This window comes from Elephantulus edwardii, unplaced genomic scaffold (assembly GCF_000299155.1).
Source record: "Elephantulus edwardii isolate Elephantulus edwardi_28Jun2011 unplaced genomic scaffold, EleEdw1.0 scaffold00002, whole genome shotgun sequence".
Classification (NCBI taxonomy): Eukaryota; Metazoa; Chordata; class Mammalia; order Macroscelidea; family Macroscelididae; genus Elephantulus; species Elephantulus edwardii.
Genome location: NW_006399752.1, coordinates 25,212,750 through 25,237,322, shown reverse-complemented (window position 1 = coordinate 25,237,322; position 24,573 = coordinate 25,212,750). Strand labels below are relative to the sequence as shown.

Here is a 24,573-nt window from a genome sequence, read left to right as displayed (position 1 = left end):
TTTCAGTCTCTCCAGGACAGACCTGTTTGTTCTTTTAGCAGTCCATGGTATAGGTGATACTCTTCTTCAGTACCACAACTCAAATACATCGATTCTTCTATCATACTTAGTCACTGTCCTGCTCTCTGATGCATAGTAAGTAACTGTGAACACTATGAACTGAATCAAATGCACCTTAGTCTCTAGATGAACATCTTTGCTCTTCCATACTTTGGAGAGGTCCCTGACAGCAGATTTTCCCAAAGTAATTTTTCTTTTTATTACCTGTCTGGTAGTACCAAGAGAGTTGATTGTGGAGCCAAGCAAGCTGATGCTGTTAACAATCTTAATCTCTTCACTGTCTATCGTGATGCTGCCGAGTGGCCCAGTGGTGAGAATCTTTGTCTTCTTGATGTTGAACTTCAATCCATATTGAAGGCCAAAGTCCTTGACCTTCTGCAACAAATCTCTCAGGTCCTCCTCCATTTTGGCAAAAAGGTAGTTTAGAGCTCAACAAATTCATAAGGCTCACTCATAGAACTGAGTTTGTGAGGAATCCCAAGTAACCCCAGGGAAATGCTGACTTGCCAGCTAACGATCCCAGCTGATGTCCCAAACAGAAGCAAACATCACCTACTAAAAATGTGAGTGAATACACACTTGATTTTAGCACAGCTGAAGATACAAGTATTCTGGAGCAGGGCCTCACTATCTCTCTTGTGCCCCTTGTGAATTTCTGACTAGTAGACTTTGAAGACATAATACAATGGTTAGTGGACAAAATGTAGCTAAGCTTGAGATGATCTGTTACACAGCAACAGTAACTGGAAAAAGAATTTCATTATATAAAGACATAATTAAATTTTTTTAAATAGATAATGATGTAAAACTAAAGAAGAGAGAATATTTAGAATTTAACACTTTTAAAGACCCATTATCGACTCTGAAAAAACACTGAAGTCAGAAACTCCTAGGAGGTATATTAATTTTATATGGGATGATGAGTATTTCTTACCTTTTCAAACTTTAATTTCACTGGTTTAGGGTTGGTAGCAGTTACAGCTTCTGCAATCTCTTGACCAATCTTAAAAGACTGCTCCTTAGTGGCTCCTTTCAGCAGCACAAACATACTAAAGGATTAAATATAGATGAGGTGATTATGATGCAATGACAACAACGCAGATCACAGAGAGTAAATTTTCTAGCTAACATTACAACATACATAAATAGACACAGAAATATATTCACACACACACCCTCTCCCCTTTTTTAATGAAGGAGCTGCTGGCCTATTGGGGAGTGAGCTGCAAAGGCAAATTGTTCAAAACCACCAGTGCTCCTCAGGAGGACGATGGATAATCTTTCATGCAATTCACTCTGAAAACCCACCAGAGGGTCAGCTATGAATTGGTTCTGATTTAAGGGAAATGAGTAGTTGGTTTTTGGTTTCCCTTACTCTTTCTTTCTTATTATGCTGCTTTCCACCTTAGCTGTGGAGTTTTATCACATTTTGTCTTCTCATGGTAAATGTAGTTATAGCTAATCTAGATAATCATGGTAAATCTAAACACACATTTCTAGTTTAATTATAGAAAGTGCAACTCAGATATCACTACTGCCAAGAAAAAAGGTCCTGGACCTAAGCCCATGTATGGCACAGAGTTAAGTCAGTCACAAAATACATATAGAAAATATTGTGATTATAAAAAGATAGAATATTTAAGTGTGATAGTGGGAGAAAATTTTCCTTCCAAGATGCCAACTCAAAGGAATATAGTTTGAAACCACCAGCTGCTTTGGGGGGTGGGGAAAGATGAGAAATCTCCTCCCAGGAGATTTACAGCCTAAGAACACCTGTTAGAGGGTCAACTATGAGTCAGTTCTGCCTCAACAACATCAAATTTTGGAGAGCTCACTACAGAATAGTTTAAAACTCAAAACTCATTGCCGAGAAAACAAACAAAAATAAAACTCATTACCATCACGTTTGATATAACTTAACCAAACCTCTACAACAGAAAATTTAAGCTGCTATTTTTTTTTCTTATTGTTAACATTGCATAGATAATAGTTTTATAAGTAGTTCTGGTAGTGAAGAGAATAAAGCATGCTCAACTGTTAATGAAAATGCTGAGAGTCAGAACTTGCCAAATGCTCTGTGGGAGAAAGATATGGTGGTTCTACCTTGACTTATAGGCTAGCAATCAGCTACTTATGATATTCTTGGGATAAATTCCTAAAAGTGGAATTTCTGGACAGAGAGTATTTCTAAGGTTATTAACAAGATACTGCCAAAGCAAATTCCAAAAATATAATCTCAATGTACAATCTCATAAGCAGTACAGGCCAAGAGTAAAGGATTTCTCATATAGCTTAAAAAAAAATTAAGAAGAACTAGTTACTTACTCAAAATTAAGGGGTAAAATTATAGTATTAGATATTTTTACTTTAATGTAATTTTCTTAACTTTATAATTGCTTTTTGCATCTCATTATATAGTTTACTCTGAAATAGCAACAGAATAGCTAATGAAAATATAAGATCATAAAATTTATTGTCACTTATAATTTTAAATAGTATAAATGAATATTACCTTGAAATAGGATTTTTTCAGATACATTTTTCTAGTCTTGGAGACAAACTAAATTAGTATTTCTAAAATGTTTTTATATTGGACTTCAAATCTCATTTGGATGGTTCCTTGAAAACTTTTCCCCGCCAATACTGTTATTGTTGTTGTTGTTATGTGCCGTCGAGTCGCCTGCGACTCATAGCGACCCTATGTACAAAAGCCCTAAACTCCGCTCTGTCCTGTGCCAATCGCACCATCTCCGACACTCCCATCTCAATCATCCCAGCCACTAGAGACAGAATTTTTCTTAGATTCTAATATGAAAAGCTTTAAGAAAGGAAGCTTCTACTAAACATAAATTACACAAGAAATTCTGCGGTACTGTATACACCACTCATCTGCCAGTTAATCATACTATGAAGTTATTGCTGTGAGGCTAGAAGCTATGCCACTGGTATTTCAAACACTAGCAGGTCATTCATGCTGGACAGATTTGAGTGGAACTCCCAGACTAAGACAGATTAGGAAAGGACTTAAGAGATTTAGTTCTGAAAAAAAAAAAGTGGTCAGTGAAAACCTTAATAATACTAGAACCACAAAAAGATAAAGGTAAATAACCCAACTGAAAAATGGGCACAGGATATTAACAGACACTTCACCAAAGAAGACATTCAGATGGCCAACAAGCACATGAAGAAATGTTCAAAATCCCTATCTCTAAGAGAGGAGCAAATTAAAACAAGTATGAGATACCATCTCACCCCAGTTAAGAATAGCAAAATTTAACAGAACAGCAAACATCAAACGCTGGCGAAGCTGTGGAGAAACTGGAACCCTTATTCACTGTTGGTGAGATTGTAAAATGGGGCAACCACTATGGAAGGCTGTATAGTGCTTTCTCAAAAAGTTGCAAATAGAAATACCATTTAACTCAGCAATTCCACTACTAGGAATATACCCAAAAGAAACCATAACCAAGCAGATAGATGCACACCCATGTTTACTGCTGCTTTGTTTACAACAGCAAAGAGTTGAAAACAACCAAAATGCCTACAAACAAACAAATGGATAGAGAAGCTGTGGTATATTCACACAATGGAATGCTATGCTGCACTGAAAAACAAGGAACTCATGCAATAGTATTAAAAATGGGTGACCTTGGAGGATACTATGCTGAGTGAAATATCTAAGTCACAAAAGGGCAAATGTTGCATAGGACCACTGTTGTAAAGTGGAACTGACATGGGGGTTGAGAGAAGACTGAGAAAGAGGTGATAAATAATGTATACTGCATTGAAAGAGATGAGGGAGAGAACTGTTTAAAAGGGATATATGATTAGGTATTACTGTCATGACAGGAGTCCAGGATGAAGGGGGGAGAGACTGTATAACAATGAAAGAATTTTACTTTTCAAAGAGAAAAGTGAATTGGGGGTGAGGGGGAGGGCAGGGAGAAAAGTGCAAGAATGAATGGAAACCTTAAGTCTCTGTAAACTTTCATTAAAATCAATAAAAAGAAAAAAGAACAATACTAGAATATTGTCTGATACAATGCTGGAAGATGAGGACTTTGAATTTTAAAACAGTCAAAACATGATTGAGGAAGAGCTGTTTCCCTAAAGCAGAGTTGACCGTAACAGTATGGATGGAGTAAAGCTTGCAGGACTTTCACCTGCTACTGATGTATGACTCAAAGAAGAAATAGCCACAAACATCCATAAACAATTGAAATGTGGAATGAATAAATCAAGGACAACTGTAAAGTGTTAAATATAAAATGGAATATTTGAAGATCAATATCCTAGGCATTTAGTAAGCTGAAGTGAACTGGTCAGTTTGAATCTGACAATCACGTAATCTACTATGCTAGGAATGACAACTTGTAAAGGAATGGTGTCACAGATCAGACAGCTGTGGAATGACATCAAGAATATTATACAATGAAGAAAGCAAAAAGTCATTAAAAAGATAGAAAGGGAGCTCTGGAGGCCTAGTGGTAAGAAGCTACACTGCAATACTGAAGGTGCATGGTTCATATCCACCAGATGCTCTGCTGGAAAAGGAGGGAAAAATGTGCCAGCTGGATCGAATTTGATGGTAACAACTACAAGAACAAGAAGAACAACAACAAGATGAAGAAGAACAAGAAAAAGAAGTAGAAGAAAAAAAGACAGAGAAGCAAGCAAAACAAACCAACCACAAAAAAAATTAAAACAAAAAACACACAAAACAAACACATCAACAAAAACAAGAAAGAAGAAAAAGAGATCAAAATGGGTATTAGAAGATTGCACTTTACTCTTGAACATGAGTCAATAAAAGGAAAAGAGAAATGATAACATGAAAAAGCAAACAGAAGATTCTGAATGGTACTTTAAGATGACAAAGTAACATGAAACATGCAAAGAGCTGGAGTTAGAAAACTATAAAGAATACACTTGGCATTTTTAAAATTGAAAGAACTGAAGGAAAACACTCCTTAATATTTGAGTTGAAATGCTGACAGACTTTATGAGTAAAAAGTTGAAGTCAGGTGGCATCAAAATCAGGAATACACAAAGTCAAATTGCTCAGCATTTAACCAAGTTGCTGCTATTGTTAGGTGGTGTTGAGTCGAGTATGACTCATATGATCAAGAACTGACAGTAATGAAGGAAGAAGTTCAAACTGCACTGAAAGCACTGGTAAAAAACAAAGTTCCAGGAATTAAGGGAATACCAATTGAGAAGTTTCAACAAATGTAATACTGCAAACACTCATTCATCAACATCAAGAAATTTGGAAGATGGCAATCTAATCAAGTAGGAAAAAAAATTAACATTCTTTTCCATATGCACATTCTTAAAAAAAAAGATAGTCAACCAGAATATGGAAATTATCTAATGTCATTATTATGCGGGAGAAGGATGGGCAATCACCTCCCGTGTGATTAACTGCCTCTGAAACCTGCTAAAAAGTCAGCTATGTGTCTGTTCGGATTATATGGCACACAACAACAACATTATTATTATTGTTGTTACATTCAAGTAAAATTATGGTTGAAGAGAATGAAAAAAAAAAACACCACAAAAAACAACCCACCCAAAAACAAAACAGTTACTACACTGACAAGATCTGCCAGAAATTCAAGCTGGATTTACAAGATCAGAAAGTAAAGGATATTTCTGGTGACATCAGATGGATCTTAACTGAAAGGAGAAAAATATCATAAAAGATGTTTACCTTTGTTTTAATTACTATGCAAAGACTTTCAATTCTGTGGATAAATATCATTGAGAAAACTGGGAATTCCAGATCCCTTTACACATGTGTACATAAACCAAGAGACAGTTGTTTGAACAGAACAATGATATAATGCATGGTTTACAACTAAGAAAAGTATGTTTCAAGGTTTTATCATTTGACTATCTGCATGCTGAGCAAGAAATACAAGCAGCTGGACTATATAAAGAACTCAACATTATGACTTGAAGAAGACTCATTAATGGCCACTAATGACTCAATAATATGCAGAGGATACAATTTTGCTTACTGAAAGTGAAGAGGATTTGAAGCACTTACTGATGAACAGTATAAACTATAGCCTTCAGTGTGAATTACCTCAACACAGCAAAAACTCTATCCTCACATTGGGACCAATAAGCAGTATCATGATTTATAGAGAAAACATGTATTGTCAAGAATTTAATTATGACTGAACCTACACCAAAGCTCATGTAAACAGAAGTTGAGAATCAAAGAAAGTATTGCACTCGGCAAACTTACTGCCAATGATCTTTTTTAAGTGTTAAGGAGTATTTTCAATCATTTCAAATGCATGTAAGGCTGGAAAATGAATGTGAAGATTGACAGAGTGATGTATAAGAATTACAGCACTGGTAAAGAATGCTATTTCATGGACTACCATGACCCATGGATTTTATGCCTCCCACTATCTATGACTACCATGGATTCTTCAGGTACCTAAGAATGAAACTGACAGAATACTGATTAAAAGCAAGGATGGTGACCGTCCTGATAGGAGGGACCAATCCTTGAAGATGGACATTACGCATGGTAAAGTAGAGGGTCAGCAAACACACGGAATCTGCACAAGAAGGACTGCCAAGAGAACTAACAGGTCTGTCTGTCTGTCTTGAAGAGGGTGAAATCAAGCTGCTTTTTAAAGGCAAGGATTTTGAGACTCTGTCTCACATATTTTGGGCATGTAGCCAGGAGGGATCAGTCTTTGGAGAAGGATATCACGCGTAAAGGATCGAGGGACAGTGTAGGAGAGGAAGACCCCAGATAAGATGGATTGAAACAATATAAGAGTAATGCACTATTGTGCATAGGGTCACTATGAATCATATTCACTTGATGGCACATAACAACAACAAATACTTAAATTTAACAAGATAAATTACTAAGGAATAAAATCATTGTTGGGTAGGGCTTAGCTTTGCAAGGCCACAAACTATCTTAATTTCAAGATTCTTCCTCCCTTGCTAATTTTTATCACCTTTGAGAGTGCATACCCTAAAAATGAATTGTGCTCATACTACTGGCTATAACAAATTAGCTGAGTTGGGCAATAAATAGTGATGAAGGTTCTCATGACACTGAAAATTTTTTCTTTGATTAGAATAATGATGTACCTATGAAGTCTGGTGCAGTGAGAAAATACCAACTAAGAATCAAAACACTAAATATCATTATCTAGCTCTATCAGTGAGTAATTACAATTGGGTGGTCTTAGGCAAATTTCTTACCTAATGATGATCCAGTGTTCTTAGTGTCCTAGCTTGTTCTTAAGTATGTATTAATGTGACCGAGGGTTCTTCCTAAAAGTGTGAAAACTGCTGGACTTAATAATAAATAACCAAGCTCTTTCCAGCTCTAGTAGTCTACAGGTGTGTGCTTTCTGTCTGATTTTAAATATGTAGATAATGCAGGTGAAAAAGAATTCAGATCAACTGAGAGTAAAAAAACCCTAAATAATGTAACTACTGATTTCTAATTCTGTTATTTTATCTTCAACAACTGGCATTTATAGACCCTGAATTAAAATCAAGTATTGAAATGTTTAACTTTCTCTTCTCCCAAAATATTCTCCTGGGAGATGTAAAAAAAAGACACAAGACTACATTTTTCGTTAGCTTTCATTCTGCTAGACTACCCAGCAGAAGTGATTTTATGGAGCAGTGAATTATCCAAAAGTCCATTAGTGATTATGCTGACTGTACAAACAAAAAGAAGAGGAGATGCTGTTCAAAGATCACTTAGAAGCTATTTTTAATGATAAGAAACATTATTTCCTATTACTCCACTTGACAGTAAAGTGACCAGAGCTCTTAGCAGGTCACAAGGTGATACTAAGCCCACAATATGAAAAAGTTTCAGACTCCTAGAAATATGTTTGATATTTATATCTTGGAATAATGCTAATTATCACATAAATAAGAGACTACATAAACAAGGAGGCCCCGAAACAGATCAAAGCAAGCAAGCTGGGGTTATTAATTCAGGATTCAAAGACATTCCCGTCTCATTCTTTTCAGAAAGTCTGATAACCCTCTCAAAGAAAAGAAAAACACTCTATTTGTCTCTATATATTTTTCTGATAGGGATTAGGACAGAAAGTTCTGGGCAGGATAGGGAAAAAAAAATTCCAATTAATAAAAAAAAAAAAGATAAGAATTACTGGTCTGAGAAACATAGGTAGAATCTCTCAGACCATGGTCCTTAGACACTCTTTCAAACCTATTCCTTGAGGTTGTTTTATTGCTGCATTTACAGGCAACTCTGAATAAAGTGAACAGCAACACTTGTGAAGAACACTTCTGCTCCTCAGAACATTCAACTATATGAGTAAAAGGAAGGAATTTGCTAAAGGGAAAAATTCAGAAGGCCAGAAGGGGCAGAAAACCTGGGTGAGTGCCAAATGGGAAAGCTAGGTTGGCAGTGAGGAGTATGCTGACACAATGAGGAGATTGCACTCAAAGCCAATTACTGAATAAGAAATCTTTCTTTGTAAGCAAACACAGGAAAGCAGATAGGAAGAAATGCAAAAAATTCCAATATACAATCCCATACCTGTCAGTATCGCCATATACAACTCGAGCACCCCATTTCTTGGTGTCGTTCACCAGTTTAATAGCTCGTTCCAAAGTCTCCCTTGCCTTGTGAACAATACTATCACCAATCTGTTGGTACAAATACACAGGGAGTAATTCTTTAACACTATTTAGTAAAGGAAACATAATTTTGAGCATATAATACTTACCTTTAATTACAAAATATTTTAAAAAGTTAACCAAAGAGAAACTAATGTAAACAGAAAACAAAGTAAGCTGTTGAGTATCTTGTTTTTACAATGTGAGAAGAAGATGGATAGGTCTTAAGAACATGCAGTAAGATGGATACAGCCAGGAGCACCTGGGAGTGGGGAGAGACAAAAGTGACTAAGAGATCTTCTTGTAAAAAAAGAAAAGAAAAAACCCAAATGGTTTCACAATTTAGGTTGGATCATGCAAAAATCATAAAAAGAAAAATATTTAAAGAGAAAATGAATTCTTTGAAAAGACAAAGACAAAGCTGAAAAAATATCCTCACATATATTTGTGTGTGCATAGATGGTTTCATCATAAATATAAATAGTAAATGAGTTAGGATAAAAGTGAAGATAAAAAATTTAAGCTTATGAAGTAAGTAGTGATAATTTCCAACTAAGGCAGACACCACTGCTTCTTGCTCATATGTTGTTTCTTGAAATAATTCTGTGTCAGCCAATTCTTTTTGGTACAGTGACTCTTTACACTCCTTCAATCTTGTTTATTGTTGTTGTGTACCATTTGGATTCCACTTATTTGCACATTTCATTGTAATACTTTGTCTTCTTCCTGACAGGCCCTTTGAAATCTTCTGTTCAGCTCCTTAATGTCTTCCCTTTGCTTTGGCTTCTCAGCGCTCTAGTGCAATATTCCAGAGGCTCTCCGACATCCATTTTGGTCTTTTCTCCTTCTTCTTTTGTCTTTGTAATGACCTTTTGGAATCTTCACGGATGATATTCTTGATATCCTCCCACAGCTTATCTGGTCTTCATTCTTAACTGTTCAAGGCCTCAAACCTATTTCCGAGTTGGTTTTTAAATTCAGGTGGGATAGATTCAAGGTTCCTGTGGATTTGATTTGACCTTCTGTAGCTTTAACTTGAACTTGCATATGAGTAGTTGACAGTATGTTCCATAATCAGCACCTGGCTTAGTTTTCACTGTTGATACTGACTTTCTCTAACAATTCCTTTCACAAATGTAATCAATAGGATTCCTGAGCATATCATCAGGTGAAATCGATGTGTATAGCCCACATTTATGTTTCTTATAAAAGTTATTTGCTATGTATAAATCATTAATTGTGCAGAATTCTATCATTCTATCTCCAGCCTCGTTTTAGTCACCAAGTTCATGTTTCTAACTACAGATCCTTCTTCCTGGCTTCCAATTTATGCATTCCAGTCACCCATTATTATTATTGCATCTTGGTTGCATGTTTGATTGATTTCTAACTGCGAAAGTTGGTAGAAACCATCTATGTCCTCCTCTTTGGTTCTAGTTGTTGGTGCATAAATATGAACGACAGTGGTATTAATAGGTCTTCTTTGTCTGCATATGGATATTACCCTGTCACCCACAACACTGTATATCAAGACAGATAAAGAAATGGCCTTTGTAATTATGAAAGTGAACCCATTTTTTGTCAGATGGATCTTGGAAGAAAGCAGAGTACCAGAGGGATAGCTATCTGTGTTTCATTGACCATACAAAGGCATTTGATTGTGTAGATCACAACAAACTGTGGTTAACCATCAGCAGAACAGGAATCCCAGAACACTTAACTGTGCTTATGCGAAACCCATACTTGGACCAGGAAGCAGTCCTCAGAACAGAGCAAGGAAACACTGCATAGTTCAAAGTCAGAGTGAGTCAGGGATGTATCCTGTCTCCATACCTTTTCAATTTAGATGCAGAACAGATAATTTGGGTGGCTGAGCTTTATGAGGAGGAATTTGGCATCAGGATTGGAGAAAAACTCATCAACAGCCTATGTTATGCAGATGATACAGCCTTGCTTGCTGAAACTGAAGGGGACTTGAAGTGCCTGCTGAAGGTCAAGGACTGTAGTCTTCAACATAGATTGAAGCTCAACATCAAGAAGACAGAGATTCTCACCATTGGGCCAACTGGCAGCACCAGGATGGATGGAGAAGAGATTGGTATTGTTAATACACATAGCTTGCTTGGCGCCAAAATCAACACTTTTGGTACCAGCAGGCAGGAAATCAAAAGAGGAATTGCATTAGGTAAATCTGCTGTCAGGGACCTTTCCAGAGTACTGAGAAGCAATGATGTCAGTCGAGAGACTAAGGTGTGCCTGCCAGTCCATGGTCTTGCAATTACTTGCTATGCATCAGAAAGCTGGATAATGAATGACTAAGGATGACAGAAGAAGAATTGATGTCTTTGAATTGTGGTGCTGGAGAACGGTCTTGAACATACCATGGACTGCCAAGAAAACAAATAGGTCTAGCTTGGAAAGGGTGAAACCAAGTTTCTCATTGGAGGAAAGGCCAGGATGGACCAGTCCTTGGAGACCAACATTATGCTTGGAAGGGTGGAGGAACAATGCATGAGAGGAAGACCCTGGATGAGAAAGAAGGACTGATTGAGACTCTAGGCAGTGGGGGTAGGTGTGTCGGAACCAGTGAGACTGGCTCAGGACAGGGCAGGCTTCAGAGCTGTTGTACTTAGGGTTTTTATGAGTCACAGGTGACTTGATGGCACATAACAATGACACAACAAGGCAGAGCTGTCAAGTTGGTTCTGACTTTCAGCATCACCAGCCAACAACTATTCTCCTTTTTCTCCTCAGAAATTTTTGCTTAAAACAAATCTTGCCTTTTGCTATAATAGTACAAATCTAGTACTTTCTGATGATGCTGGTCTTACAAGCACATTGTTTTTGATCACAGTCCACTGAAGGAAAGCACATGGCCATGATAGTATGTAATAAACTGACCTTTTTCAATGTGGTTGATAGAGACACTTTCTGTGATAACTGACTTTTCCCATTCATGATTTTATTACTAGTTAAAGGAAGACTTGGCAGAAATACAAGTTTGTAGTCAAGAACCTTAGAATATCTGAAAAAGTTCAGGGTCAGAGAGGCAGATGTTACTTGGCAATCAAACCAGCCTTCACCTTACTTTCTGGCAGAATTCTTAAATCTCCGCTGACAGTCCAAGAGGTCCCAAACTGTGATTTTTAAAACTTTTAAATGTACATACATTTATGGATTCTCATATACTTACATAAAAACTAATAGAATACATTGTTTTTGTTGTTATGTCCCATCAAGTTAGAACTGACTCATAGCTGACTCTGCAAGCAGGCTTTCAGAGGCAGTAAATTGCACAGGAGGAAACTGCCTGCCTTTGGGCTGGCAAAGTATTTTTAAGTTGAGAAAAAGGAGAAAATTAGAAAATGTAGAAACCCCTGAGCAAGGACTTGGTAACTCTGTTTTATGTTAATAATACAATAAAGTCCACTTTTTCTACCAGATCATAAGCTGTTGTTGTATACTGTTGAGTTGGAACTGATTCATAGTTGGCCATAACAGGAGAGGAGATTCTTCATCTTTCTCCCGAGGATCAGCTAGCTGGTGGATTCCAACTTCATGTCTTTGGGTTGGCAGTACAATTCCTTGCCACTAAGCCATGAAAGCTTTTTAAATATGAGATCTCATGTAGATCTCTTTTATAAATGAGAGTATTAGGGACTCCAAGTACTGACAGAGTATATTACTTAAAAATAGAGAAACAAAACTAGATCCAAACCTATCATGTTTGAGCTTTTACAGTAAAACAAAAATGGTTCAAGAATGAACAAAATAATATGACTTAAAAATAATCCAAATTGTGTTCGCTTTGGCAGCACATATATTAAAACTGGAATGATACAGAGAAGATTACATGGTCCCTGCGCAAGTAGGACACACAAATTCGTGAAGTGTTCCATATATTTTTATTAAAAAACAAACAAACAAACAAACAAACAAACCAACCCAGATTAACAGTATTATTTTTATATGATGGATGCAGCGCTGCCTCTTCTTAAGGGAACTATAACCTTGCACAAGTTCTTTTTAATCACGCTGCCTGTTGTGGGCTCTGGAGTCTATTCTTTAATCACTTTTCTCTTCTTGAACTATGCAAATATGAAGTACGGTATGATGTCTCTTAGCTTTCATTTTATATGAAAAGAACCTTAACATGTAAGTTTACTCTGTTTTTTTCTCAGTTACCTGTAGATTAATGTCATATTCATGTCAAATTAACACGTTAATTTAGTAAAATAGCATTAAGTCTTAGTCTATGAAAAATGTCTTTCAAATGAACCAATGACTACAGAATTAAGGTTTTACTTTATGGACACTCTCGCTCTTTCACTGCTGTCTAGTAGAGCTGATTTATAGCTGACTCTCTGCTGGGTTTCCAAGGCTATGAACCACAGGAGAGGGGACTGCTGCTAATCTTCCTCTGGAGGAGCCTCTGATGGGTTCAAACCACAATAATGCCTTTGAACTACCTATGAACTATGCACCAAAGCTCCCTTTATACTTACTGGTACTATGCTAATAAATAGGGAATGACTGTTCATTCTGACACTTAAGACTAACTAAACTTTTAAAAGTTGCTTATAGAGCGCTTTGGTGGTCTAATGGGGAGGGAGTTGTGCTGCCAACCCAAACGCAGGTGGTTTGAATCCACCAGTTGCTCCGTCTGTGAAATTTACAGACTCAAAAAACCTTACTGGATTGTCAGCTATGAGCTGGTTCTGACTCAACAGCACATAATAACAATAGTTAGGGAAATCTGGTGGACACAATGATTAAATAATGGCTGCTAACTGAAGCCCAATGGGAGTGGAAACCCACTGGCAGCTAAAACTCATCAACACTTCTGGGACAAAAGGTCTAGTGATCTGCTCCTATAAATACATCTCCTGTAAAGATTAAAATTTAGGAAATTTGATGGTTAAATGCTACTTTGTACTATGGGGTTGCTATGACTCAAATAAGCACGTTGGAACGGACTCATAGTTTTTGAAGGTTGTAAATCACAAAGGAGAAGACTATTCATCTTTCTTTTGCAACAATAGCTGTTTACGAAATGGTTATCATGATGATGCAGAAATATGTGTTTGGTAAACTCTAAATTAATAAATAAAAAACACAGACAAAAAGCTTTCATAGAGAAAACTCATATATATCCAAGAATTTGTATATGAAACTTGATTTGTGAAAATGGATCTCACTGTGAGAGAAGTGAACGTTTTAGTCTAAAATTTCAAAACAGAAGAAAATGTTTTCTTGAATAGCATTCATTTAAAGCTGTCTTAATCTTTTCTGAAAAAGGTACAGATATGTCTCACCTCAATGCATGGCATTCTTCCAGAATAATTAGCAGATGTATAGCCAAATGTGACATTTGCTATAAGTTTAAGTCCTAGCTGACGTGCATCCAGCATTCGTGAAAGTGCTCGGTCTTGCTTATAAGCCTTCATTGATTGCTTCACCATGAGTCTAGTCTTTAAAATTTCTTCCAGCATTCTTGGTAGCACACCTTTTCTTACTGAAGGCTATTTAAAAGAAGAAAAACCACACATTTAAAATCACCCAAACTTTAATTATCTGATGATTTAGATAATTAAGAATGAAGCACAAAGTATAATAATGGTCAACTGTCACAAATTGAAACATGCTAACAATAGAGAGGCCGTAAGACCAGTGGTCACCAATACAAAATCATGTTTTATTTCTTTTGAAGATAATATTTCTTCTAAAAAGGTACCTACAATGTTTAAAAATCTAATATAATACTTCTGAGTTCAGAGACCTCCAAGGGAGGAGGATGTGAACTAATACATAAGAGATCATACAATATACTTAGAGGGAAATTTTGTTCAAAATTTTGAACCAAACCCCCACTCTTTCAGAAAGACACATGGGATCTGTATCACTCAAAACAAACCTCAGTTTTTAAAGATCTCATCCTAATGACCCCACACAGTAATCTGTATGGAACTCCATTTATCTACCTTGGAAGAATGATGAGCTGGGTTGCCTCTGCTGACATTCAAACCTGCAGTTCCAGGGACTCTAGGTATTTCAAATCTGATGCTTAGACCACTAAGCCATCCCCTCCGGCCTATATTTATTAGCAATCTGGAAGAGGGGATTAATAGTGAAGTGATAAAATTTGTTGATGCCAAAAAAAAATCATTTGTATTAATCAAGACCAGGGAAGATTTATGAAAACTTCAAAGGGATGAAAACCACAAAACAGTAATAACTTTGAAGATGATCACAGACACGTGCAAGGTAATGCATGTTGGACTGAACAATTAAAAACTCAGGTAACACAATACTAAATATTAAAAAAAAATCTTATTTTCATTAAGCTTTACACATTTAGTCAAAATGCAGAGATACATTTTGTCCACCTCCCCAATTATGATTAAAACACATATAACAAAACATTTGCCAATTCATTCAACAATTTTTACACATATTAATTCAGTGACACCAATTGTATTCATCATATTGTAAAATTATTACCACTATACTTTTCAAAAAATTACTCTCCTGCCATTCACAAAATCTCAGTGTCCCCTACCCAAAGACTCCCTGGTAGTTCCAAGTTTTTAAAATACTGTGAAAGTACCATTATAAGGTACTAGATACGTGACAGTGAAAACATATTTTAACCTGAATTCACTGTACTGCTTGAAGCAGTCAAAATGTTTTAGAATTTAATATACAAAGATAAGGGGCCATACATGAAGAAATAATGATATGAAAATTGATATTTACATGGGAAGATTTTTAATTAAAAAAACTCTGTTTCCATGTCGCCAAGTAAATCTCATCCACATCTCCACATGAGTCCCTGGAAATACTGCATGTGGCATATTTCCAAAAAGGAATATGAGACTTTTTCTCATATCTAATTTATGAGGCTTTCCCTGGTCTTTTTTAAAGAGAGATAAGGGAGAGAAAAGGGACTCTATTAGTCTACATATTATTAAAAATGCAATCAATAAATATAAGAGAGTGCCTGTCCTTAGACAAAGACGTTAAGGAAAAGAAGGAGGTCAGTGAAAGAGAAGAAAACATTCAATGAGATAGACTGACACAGAGTCTACAATGAGCTTGAGCAGGATGGAAGATCTTGAGGATGCATCCTGAGGATGGCACAGGTTAGGGCAAGGATCAGATATGTTCTGCACAGGGGTGCTATGAGCTGTAGCCACCCTATGGCATCTAACAACAAGAAGCCTTAACTGAAAACAAATTGGAAGACAATGAGTGGAATTTACATATTAAAACTATTTACAACATAAGAAGAAACATTTCTGTAATGAAAAAAGCTATTTAAGGCTTGCCAGATTCCAACAGAGAGCAGAAGGTTCACATATACATTTTTCAATTAAAATATTTCAAGCCTACATTCAAGAAAAACTACATTTTTTTAAGTGATCTCTTTGAAGATTCCATCATCTTTAACTTTCTGAGACATAGTCAAACAAATTTTGTTTTCTATTATAGGCCAACACATCTAAAGTACTAGTTTTCCAAAAATGAAACCACAGGTGATACCTTTCATTTACAAGAGAGTATTACCTTGACAAAAGCTACTCCATTGGGGGATACTGTGATATCATGCCTAATTTTGTAAAGTAAATCTGGAGGTACTCTTAGAGAGGTACAGCCAAACTTGAATTCATCATACCTGTTAAAAAGAAAGAAAACATTAATCAAAAGTTTTCCCAAATCATAGAATAACTGTTTTAAGCTACATAAATAATTTTTCAAATTCCAGGTGAAATTAAATTTTAAACATCTTTTAAAAAGCCAACCAAACAAAAACATGTAAACATGAACTCATGTACTCAGTAACCTGTTTGCTTAATTGTCAAAAAGCAGCTCTCCAGGTATGTGTAATTTATAATCAAGATATATTTTTTAACTAGTACTATTCTAAAACTTATGGGTCATATCTACACTAAAATAACAACTTTCAATGTAATAAATGATTAATTTACATTGAGCTTTTAAAATAAAACTCTAAAGATTTAAAAGACTATAAATAACCTTCAAAAGTCCTACTGTTACTATAAGAATATTAATACCACTTTTGTGAATGTTTCCTATGAAGGATTAGGATGTATTCTAGACTCCAACCTGAAAATTTCATCTCAAATACACAAAAATAATTTCACAGGAAGACTATTTTTTTATGTGAAAAATATTCTCTTAAGTATTTTAAACTGTTATTCTGATTGGCTTTATAAAATGTTTGGTATGAACTAGTAAAATCTAACATTTAACTGAAAAAAGAAATCACAGACTATTTCAGAGAAAAGTTAAGAGTTAATAGTTGGAAGTGCTAAGATCATAATGATTTAAATTCAAGATACTCTCCTTTCAAAAGAGGCTAGAACTATACAAGGAAAGCAAGACAGATAACTGCAGGGCTGTTTTTATTCAGGATCCTCTTTTCAGAAGTCATGCATGCATAAAGCTAAACAAATCATGGTCAATGCCAAGTAAAGAATTAACTGCAATTAGTGGATCAGCTATACTATATACAATTTATTCTGCTCACTATAGATAGTTTCAAGTGTAAAGAAATGCACAAAGAAAGTCAGTGCTATTTCACTAAGAACTTTGAAGTGCAGCAGCATAATTCTAACTATTAAAAAACTCTTACTTTCCCAAGTTCTCCACATGGCCAAGGCAGGTTGAAAAACAGTAGTTGTATGCAATCACAATAGAAGGATATAGTGACTGGAAATCCAAAACAAGGACAGAGTTGCTGTAGAAGCGGGATTCAGGCTCCATAATTAGGGGAACACACTGTGGGGCTCTCATCTGGGCTCTCTGCTGAACACTAGGTGTCACAGGAATATAGTTCATTGGTTTAGCAATACGCAACATCATTGATTCCACACGGTACTGAAGGGAGGAAGTAGGGAGTGAAAAGACGAAGAAAGAGAGTTTAAATATTAAATAAATTAGTCATTTGAATAAGTGGTAATTATCTGGGGATCAGAATAAGGCTGCATGGCTTTATTACAATACAGTTACACAGTCTAGTATTGGTTATTACTTTCCTTTTCCCATTCTTTCGTCTCACATACTTCGGGCATGTTGTTAGGACAAACCAGTCCTTGGAGGCTAAGGACATCATGCTTAGAAGGTGAATGGCTGGTTTAAGAGAGGAAGATCCTCAATAAGACGGACTGACATGGTGACTGTTTAATTGTAGGCACAAGTGTGTCAGAGATGGTGAGGATGGCACAGCATAGGGCAGGGTTCAGATCCATTGTTCACAGGGTCACTATGAATTGCAGTTGACTTGAAGACACACAATAACATTCCTTTAACTCTGATAAAAATGGGAATAAGTCAAATTATTTAAAAAAGAAAAGCTAATTTTGAAAACATAGTAAAAAAGGTCTAGTCATTTTATTGGTTTTCCTAATGAAGTCCAGCTGTTAGAGTATTTTGAGACTTCAGTTTCATTTGCATATGATTCTATGGTATGTCCCGAAGTGGCACAGTTAAACACTTAATTACTAACCAAACAACTGGCAATTCAAATTCAAACTTATCAAGGAAGACAGACCTGGTGATCTGTTTCTGAAAGGTGAGCTTGAAAACCTCGTGGAGAAGTTCTATTCTGTAAACATGGGGTCACCATGAGTCAAAATTGACTTGACAGCAACTAATAATAACAGAAGAGACAACTGCATAGTTTTGGCAATTTCATTTAGAAAACTGATCTTTGAAAAATTTGGAAAAACAAGGGAATAAAAGGGATGCAAGAATATTTGAGATATTTTTTCCAGAAGAAAAACAGGTATTCCAGAGTTATAAAGCATTCAGATTAATACTAATCTTAAGCAAAACTGAGGTCTTAAAAAAAATGACTGCTTATAATAGCTATCAGATCACAAGGTAATTTAGGAGATGGTTTGGGGTACAAAAAATAGAAGACATTCATAAGAATGAACAGAAGTTTAATGTAATGCTCTTAAGTAGTTTTAAAGTATCTTGGTCTTTTATGATATAAATTAGCTTAAGTATCTTTTAACACTTTTGAGATCTGGAAATGTAAATAATTAAGATGGTTATAAACAAACTTAAGATAATAAACAGGTAATGGCAAGGTAGCTAGAGCTATAAATATTGTTCTATATGTAGAATGTATAAATTTTGGAATGTTAAAAGATATACAATAATTAGAAAGGATTTTGTGAGGTTAAGGACTCTGTTATGATTTAATGTAGCATTTCTGATACCTGACATACTGCTTGGGGTCCTGGTGGGACAGTGCATATGTGTCAGCCTGTTAATAAAAACGTTGGTGGTTCAAAATCACCAGCTGCTCTGGGGGAGAGAAATGAGCCGTCTCTTCCTGTAAAAAGTTACAGCTCTGGAAATCCAATGGAAGATCATCATAAGTTGACTCATTAACAGCTCAACATGTATTCAAATGAATACTTGTTGGGTGACTGTACAGAATCATCTTTAGCAAGGCGTCTGATAAAATCTCTCATTATATCCTTTGGAAGTTAGATGGTGAGAATGAATGAAGCAGTTTCTAAGTTCCCTTAAACTTTTTTTTTAATAGAAGTTTCATAGTCCATATATATTAATGATCAAACCTTTAATTTCTGGGTTAATATTAACTGTGAGAACCCAGAAAAGCTAAAAAAATCCTAAAAAACCCCCCACAAAACCCTCAAGAACCAAAAAAACCCCTTAAAAAAACCTAAGGATGCCAACTGAAAGAGAAATAGACTGTTGCTTTCCCAATTCCCAGGGAACTTTAAAAGGCATCTTTAATCACACTGTCAATATTCAGGAACATAATACCATCCTCAAGACCACGGAAACATTACTATCACAAAACACTTGCCAGTGGTCAGAAAGTTGATATGGAAATAAAATAAAATGTGAATTTGTTAAGAATCAAATGAAACTTTCCTAGAAAATAATGAAAGATTTGATCGGCTAGCTGGATGAGAAGCTCAAGTCATATAGATAGATTTAAAAAACCCCCCAAACATCCAAACATTAAATAACTTTCTAACATCTCAGAAGTCTATTATTCACATTCAAGTACTGAAGAAAAAGTAGTTTCCCTACCTGTGAGCCCCTTGTCAGTACATGTAAAAACTGAATGCCAAAAAGTCTAGCCATTTCACTGGTTTTCCCAATCAGGTCCAGCTGTTCTAACATTTGGAGATTTCCACGGACACGGCTAACATAATGATCAACCATCTTCCATCTGTTAAAATAAAGAATCCATGCTATGAGCACCAGGGGGAAATCTGGCCATTTGAAACTAGTACTGTTTCTAATCTATCAAAACCCTATATTTTAAAAGTAAAAATACTGAGATGGCAGTTATGATGTAAGCTCTTAATCAGAGTTAATATTGAGGTAGTAGAGTTTGGAAAGTTTTAGTTACTTCAAGGATATAAAGCCTAGCGAACATAAGCAAAAATTTGTGATAAGGTAGTAAGAAAAATCAGTGAGAAAATAAAAATTAAATAAGAGAAAGAATCTTAAAAAAAAGCCATAGCAAACTACTGCAATAACTAGTTATCTACATGGGGGAAACCCCTGCCCCGATCATTACTTAACATTACAAACACAGACACACAAATACAATAATCCAAAACAAATCATATTTCTAAATTTAAAAGCAGAAACCATAAAACCATTGGAAGAGAATATAGGAAAAGTAATCTTTGCTACCTTTGAGTAAGCAAATACTTCTCACAAAAAAAATACAAAAATCACTAAACATGAAACAAAAACTGATAAACTGGATATTACAAAATTTAACTTTCTACTCTTCAAATTACATCATTATAAAAATAAAAGGCAAGCCACAAATTGGGAAATAAATGTTTAAAAATACACACACACACATGTGACAAAACAAGTCAAGAAAACACCAACTGCACACTTACGGACTACCTCAGTACACAACCTTTTATGCCTATTAATGATGTATGTCTGGCAGGAAGGAATACTGATGAGAGTGTAATACTGCCTGTGATGGTTAAGGATATCCGTTAATTTGGCTGGTCTATCAACCTCAGAGATTTGCAATTATGTAATGATGAAGCAATCATCTATTTGCGCTCTGATGTAGTTATCTTCCATTTCACATAATTTCAATTTTTGCATTAACGACCTAGTCTTTAGAACCTAACTATTTTAATACATGAATAGTGAGTGTATAGAAAGAAGTCTTAGATCTCAATATTAAGATAAAGAACTCAAAAAAAAGAGAAAAAAAAAGATAAAGAACTCAATTAAAAATCAGCAACTGATTTGAATAGACATTACATAGAACATGATACCTAGACAGATAAAAAAAAACATGAAAAGAGTTTGTATCTTAAGTTATTAGAGAAAAGCAAATAAAATACAGTAAGATAGTATGGTATAAAATTAGATACTCAAATAAAAAAGACTGAAAATACTTAGTGCTGGAGACAAATAGCACTCTCACATATTTTTAATGGAATGTAAAATGGTACAGTCAGAAATTATACTCCACCATACAGACTCTTGAACAATAAAAACACATATGTTTGCACAACATCTTGCATGCAAATCTTTTGACCATTTTATTCATAATCATCTCAAATTTGAAACAATGCAAATATCCATCAATAGGTGAATGAATAAACTTTAGAATATTCATATAACTTAACAGCACTGAGTAATAAAAAGTAACCAACATGGCTGAATTTCAAAACACTACTGAGATACAAAGAAATACATTCTGAATATTTCCATTTATATGTAGACCTAGAACTGGTAAACCTAATCTATGCTAAAAGAATCCAATTAATACTTACTGGGAAGAAAGGAAATGGGTAGGTTAACTGTAATACTGTACAAATGAACTTTCTGAGTACTAGAGATAGTCCCTCTGTAACTGGGACTGTGGTTAGAGGGTTGACACATTTCTCAAAGCCATTAAATAATACAAGCAAAATGTGTGTATTTTATTGTATGCAAATTATCTCTCAAATAATGTTAATTTTAGAAAGGTGCTATTATCCTCTTTAGAGTTTTAAGACATTACCTGAATAGATCAGTCTTGTTATCAAACCAATCTGACAAGACTCGAAAGGTAAAGAGGGGAAAACGTTGATGAAGAACATGAAAGCTCACATTTTCAAAGGTGTAGTTGGTTAGAGATACCTAAAAAAACAGCAAGAGACATCATTATAATAATGCTTGTATGTAAGAAAAAGAAAATGGTTTCTAAAAGTCTGATGGTTATTTTCAACTTTTCATAAAAACCACAAAAGATATGTAAAAATGGTTTGGGTTATGAAATCATAATCAATAAAAAACTATGTACAGGCAGTCCCTGAGTTGAGACCATTTCCAATTACTAACAATTCCTACTTGTCCTTTATTGTCATGTATATTTAGCCTCATTTGAAACGAGTGAACTAATCCTTATTGGAGCAAATTCTTTATTATAGTCACCGTCAGCTTTTAAATCGTTAGAAAGGCTTCAAATCTCCCCCGCACCCCGCCCCAACCAAACTCGTCTTTCCGTTTGCTTGTCTCTACAATCAACACTCTAGGTACCAGCAGTCAGGAAATTAAAAGATGAATTGCATTGGGAAAGTCAGCTGTCGGAGACCTCCTCCAAAGTACTGAAGAGCAATGGTGTCACTCTGGAGACTAAGGTGTGCTGGATATAGGCCACGGTCTTTACAATCACTTGCTGTGCATCAGAGAGCTGGACAATGACTAGGGATGACAGAAGGAGGGCGGATGCGTTTGAGCTGTGATGCTGGAGAAGAGTACGGAATAAACCATAGACTGCTAGGAGAACAAGTTCCTGGAGAGGGTGAAGCCATGCTGTTTCTTGGAGGCAAGGATTCTGAAGCTTCATCTGACATACTTTGGACATGTTGCAAGGTGGAATCAGTCCTTGGAGAAGACCCTCAACGAAATGGAGTGATTCAGTCACTGGGGTAATGGGGATAGGTGCGTCAGAGACAGTAAGATGGGCAAGGGATATAGAGCAGGGTTTAGGGTTTTTGTATACAGGGTTTTTATGAGTTGCAAGCAACTCGATGGTATATAACAACAACAAACTAAACTCAACTAAACCTACTGACACAGGGTTGATTCAAATTCACAATGACCTATATAACAACAACAAACTAAACTCAAATAATCCTACTGACATTGGGTTGATTCAAGTTTATAATGACCCTATAGAACACAGTTCCTCCCTAGGGTCTCCAACACTATAAATCTTTATGCAAGGTAACTCCCTCATTTCTCTCCCTTCAAGCAGTTGGTGGATCTGAACTGCTGTATTTCCCAATTCTTATGTACCTGTTCTAATTTACCTAGACACTTTTAAAGAAAGGAAGAAAAAAAAAAGGATCTCCTTCATACTCTAGGGGCTGTCTGCATTATATAGCGCACTGGGTAGAAATGTAATGTTCATATCAGATTAAAATTAAATCAAAAGGGAAAAAAAGTCAGATTTAATGAGATTCAACTCTATAAAGTAATACTAATTTTAAAACTTCATTTCTTATAACATCTTTTTACATTAGTCTTATACTAATATTGACAGACAAAAGCATTATTAAGCAGGTGAATTTTTTTTAAAATACTTATTCTTTGGTCTTTTATGACATACTGATTAAAAGGATTCCAGATTCTACACTATCTAGTTAAGGAAGGCACCCAAGAATTATGCTGTTCTCAAGAATTACATTAGTACTAAAGACTAATTAATACATATAATTGTATTATGGAGTTAATTCCAAAAGAAACTCTAAAAGAAAATGCCAAAATGTCTGCCCATCTTCAGTACACAAGCAGAAGCTTGTCAATGGGGGAGGAGTACTGAAAAGGGGTCTAAATTAATAAAACATCACCTAGATGTTCCCTTAGAAATACCTACAAAATATAGCCCTCTAGATATTGGTAAAAACATAAATGGAAATCAAGGTGACTCTCCAATCTTTAGGGGAATTTAATAGTTTGAATAGTGTTTTATAATTATATATATTTTTTATAATATTACAATATTCTCTTTACAACTTGTACAATTTGTAGTCATTAGGTGTTGTCACGTCAAGTACAACTCATAGTGACCCTATGAACAAAATATCTGAACCCTGTTCTATTCTGCGTCATTCTCATCATTCCTGACATACGTGAGTTCAGTGCTGTAGTCACTGTGTCAATCCATGTAGTTGAAGGTCTCCTCTTTTGCTGACCCTCCACCTTTCCAAGGAACGGCAACATGCCCAAAGTACACGAGACAAAGTTTCATCATCCTTGCTGTCAAGGAGCACTCTGGAGGCACTTCCTCCAAGAAATATCTGTTAGTTTTTTGGGCAGTCTATTGCATATTCAGTACTCTTTTCCCACACCACAACTGAAAGGCATCAATTCTTCTCCGGACATCCTTAATCATTGTCCAGCTATCAAATGCATAGCAAATGAATGAGAAGATCATGAACTTCATGACCTTAGTTTTCAAACGGACATTCATAATTTGGAGAGGTACCAGATTTCTCCAGTGCAATCAGTCTCCTGATCTCCAGATTGCTGGTACCAAGTGTGTTAACTGTAGATCCAAGCAAGATGAAATCACTAACAATTTCAATCTTTTCTCCATCTATCATAATACTGTCCCTATTGGTTCTAAGAGGCATAAACGCAGGTTATATACCTGGATTTCACCTGATGGCATGCATAGGAATCAGATCGATTACATATGTGGAAAGAACCGCTGGAGAAGTTCAATATCGGCTGTGAAAACTAGGCCAGGAGCTGATTGTGGAACAGACCACCAACTACTCATATGCAAATTCAAGCTAAAGCTGAGGAAAGTTAAAC

The 24,573-nt window shown here is 35.6% G+C and overlaps 1 protein-coding gene across 1 annotated transcript in view; it reads right to left on the bottom strand.

Annotated features, from left to right (window-relative positions):
- REV3L (REV3-like, polymerase (DNA directed), zeta, catalytic subunit) overlaps positions 1-24,573 on the bottom strand; it is a 229,381-nt gene that overhangs the window by 12,216 nt on the left and 192,592 nt on the right. The window contains exons 22-28 of the mRNA XM_006879036.1: positions 21,770-21,888; positions 19,807-19,948; positions 17,363-17,607; positions 16,273-16,381; positions 14,022-14,228; positions 8,627-8,736; positions 995-1,109 (exon numbers count right to left, since the gene is read on the bottom strand). Coding sequence (XP_006879098.1) covers positions 995-1,109; positions 8,627-8,736; positions 14,022-14,228; positions 16,273-16,381; positions 17,363-17,607; positions 19,807-19,948; positions 21,770-21,888 — 1,047 coding nt within the window. The remainder of the gene's footprint in view (positions 1-994; positions 1,110-8,626; positions 8,737-14,021; positions 14,229-16,272; positions 16,382-17,362; positions 17,608-19,806; positions 19,949-21,769; positions 21,889-24,573) is intronic.